The 2,319-nt window shown below is 61.0% G+C and overlaps 2 protein-coding genes across 2 annotated transcripts, besides 1 other annotated feature; both read left to right on the top strand.

The window, feature by feature from the left end:
* Nucleotides 1-287: 287 nt before the first annotated feature.
* On the top strand, nucleotides 288-647 carry Tco025E_10080 (uncharacterized protein; the record flags this gene model as incomplete). The annotated part of the gene is made up of 1 exon (XM_029376871.1): nucleotides 288-647. One exon carries the CDS (start codon nucleotides 288-290, stop codon nucleotides 645-647), a length of 360 nt encoding a protein of 119 aa, XP_029223014.1.
* Nucleotides 648-694: 47 nt separating this feature from the next.
* Nucleotides 695-1,075, top strand: Tco025E_10079 (uncharacterized protein; the record flags this gene model as incomplete). The annotated part of the gene is made up of 1 exon (XM_029376870.1): nucleotides 695-1,075. One exon carries the CDS (start codon nucleotides 695-697, stop codon nucleotides 1,073-1,075), a length of 381 nt encoding a protein of 126 aa, XP_029223013.1.
* Nucleotides 1,076-1,111: 36 nt separating this feature from the next.
* Nucleotides 1,112-1,141: a microsatellite.
* Nucleotides 1,142-2,319: the final 1,178 nt, after the last annotated feature.

Here is a 2,319-nt window from a genome sequence, read left to right as displayed (position 1 = left end):
ACTCTTCCTATCTTTTTTTTGGTATATGCGTGTGGGCCCTCCGCAGGCTTTTGCTTTTTTTTCTATTTGCGCCTCGGCAGGCACACACAACCGCACGATAAATATAAACTGCAGTTCGCGTGGATGATTCTCTCCTGGCCGCGGCGTGCACTCGGTGGGCTGCCGCCTTTTTGTTCATTCCATCTGTTCTGTCTCCGCTGCCCTCTATTTGTTTCCTCCTTTCTCTTCCTTCGCCCTCCCCACCGCCTCGCAGCCCAGCGATTCTGCTGCCACTACTACTGCGGCGGATGGCGACGATGCTGGCGGTGCGGCGCCGTGCGGTGTGCGCCCTGGCGCTCCTCGCGCTGCTCTGCGGCTGCGGCTGCGGGGCGACCGGGGATGTGAATGTGCCGGTGGAGGTGTCGTGCCTGAACACTAACGGCAAGTTGAGTTGGCGCGTTGCCGGCGGGAAACCGTCTACTTGGAGGGAGTGTCCTCAGGCAGTGAAGGATTTTGGGGGGCAGTGGAGGCGATGCTGGCAGCAATTCCCTCTGCATCTTTGCCGGTTCGGTGTACCTGGAGAAGTTCTCGAATGGGAACTGCCCTGCATCTCAGCCAACGGAGGGCGCAGACGCTGTTGCGTTCACGATGCCCTGTACGGCGGCTAAAAACAGTGCGCTGCACAATCTGTCGAAGGGCGAAGCCGTCACCATCAATGCAACGGCCAATCCACTGGGCGCGTCAGGCGATTGTGAGTTCCCAACCCCCAGTCAAACCGCGGCCGAAGTGCAATCTGGCGCAGCAGGAACAGAGACATCACCACAACAACAGTCATCTCCGGCGAAACCCCAGCAAGAAGGCAGTGCGGCAGGAGCCCGTGCGGGGAATGGAGCCTCCACTGCTGTTGGGGAGCAGCCGGGCACCGCGGCGGGCCCCACCGGAAGTCGGGAACCATCGACGGGAGGCCCTCGGGAAACTGCAACGCCATCGGTTGACACTGCGGCTTCGTCAACACAGACGGCAGGGGAGAGGGCAGCAGATGGAACGAAGACGACGACCACCCGAAGTCCGAGTGCTGGGAGCAACGCGGACATGAGTGTCGCCATCGCCGCTGCGTGGGTGCGTGCACCTTTGCTGCTGCTGCTACTCGCCTCTGCTGCTGGGTGTTCCTGAGAGGCAAAGCTGAGAAGCAACCGCACGAAGACACGCACACCCTGACAGGGACGACGCGTACGTTTTGCGCGCTCATTTTGCTTGTCGTCCCTGTGGGACAATACTTCCCCCTCTTGTGCTCTGAGGGATGCTTTCTTCTTTTTTTTTTGCTTCGCCACCCCATGCACGTTCCCATGGGCGGCGCACCCTTTTCCCCCTCCTGCTTGCTGGTTCAACACGCACACATACTCGCACACATGGCGCCGGCCGCATTGCTGTGCGTCGCACGGAGTGCCCAAATGAGGCACGAGGCCGCGACCACCGTGAGGTGAGTGTGCGTGTGGTTGTGTGTGCGACCGGGGCAGTTGTTTCTCTTTTTTTCTTCGTGCAGGTGTTAAAATACACACATGCATCTCTCACAGTCCTCTTGTGCTGCTGGACGCGAGAAGTAAAACAACACCACCTGCCGAAGTGAGTTCGTTTTATTTTCATTTAATTTTGGGTAGGCGTTGCGGGGTTTCCATTTCTTTTATTTTGGTTTTAATTTTTTTTGTTGGGGCAACTCACTGCGGCACAATTTTAGTTTGTGCGTCGTGTCCGCCGTTGTGTCGCTGCGTGTCTCCGTGCCTTGTTTCCCCCTGCCGCCGGCTGTGCCGCCGACACGCCCCCATTTCCTCCTCCTTCCCGCTAGAGGCAACTTTAGTTTGCGGCGACGACGGCTCTTTTTTTGTTCTCCGCTGCGGCAGGCTGTGCGGCGGGCTTCGGACCCGCCCCGTTCCTCTCGCCGCGTGCCTTGTTGGGTGTGCGCTGTGCGGCCGGCTTCTCCCCCGCGTGTCTTCCCCCTCGCAGGACGGGGGTGTCGCACTTCGCCTGCGCCGTGCCGCCCGCTGCGGCGTGTGTGCGGGGCTCTCTCTTTTGCGCTTCTCCCCCACACTTCTCTGCGTATGTGAAGGGAGTGCGGCCGCGAGGGGTTCGTCCGTCGCCGCTACGGAGGCGCAGACAGTCGCGCTGCGCCAAAACAAAACAAAAAAAGCCGCACGACGCCTGCGGGAGGCAGCGTCACTTCGCATGGCGTCCCGCGTGATGCGTGGGCCCTGCGGCTGCGGCGGGTGCGGCGGTGCACGAGTGGGGCGCGTGGCTGCCGGAGGACTCGGGGGAAGTGGCGGTCGCCGGCACGGCGCCCGTGCA

This window comes from Trypanosoma conorhini, assembly GCF_003719485.1.
Source record: "Trypanosoma conorhini strain 025E chromosome Unknown Tco_14.4_contig_01452, whole genome shotgun sequence".
In the NCBI taxonomy this organism is placed as follows: domain Eukaryota; phylum Euglenozoa; class Kinetoplastea; order Trypanosomatida; family Trypanosomatidae; genus Trypanosoma; species Trypanosoma conorhini.
This window is presented reverse-complemented; position numbering and strand designations above follow the sequence as displayed.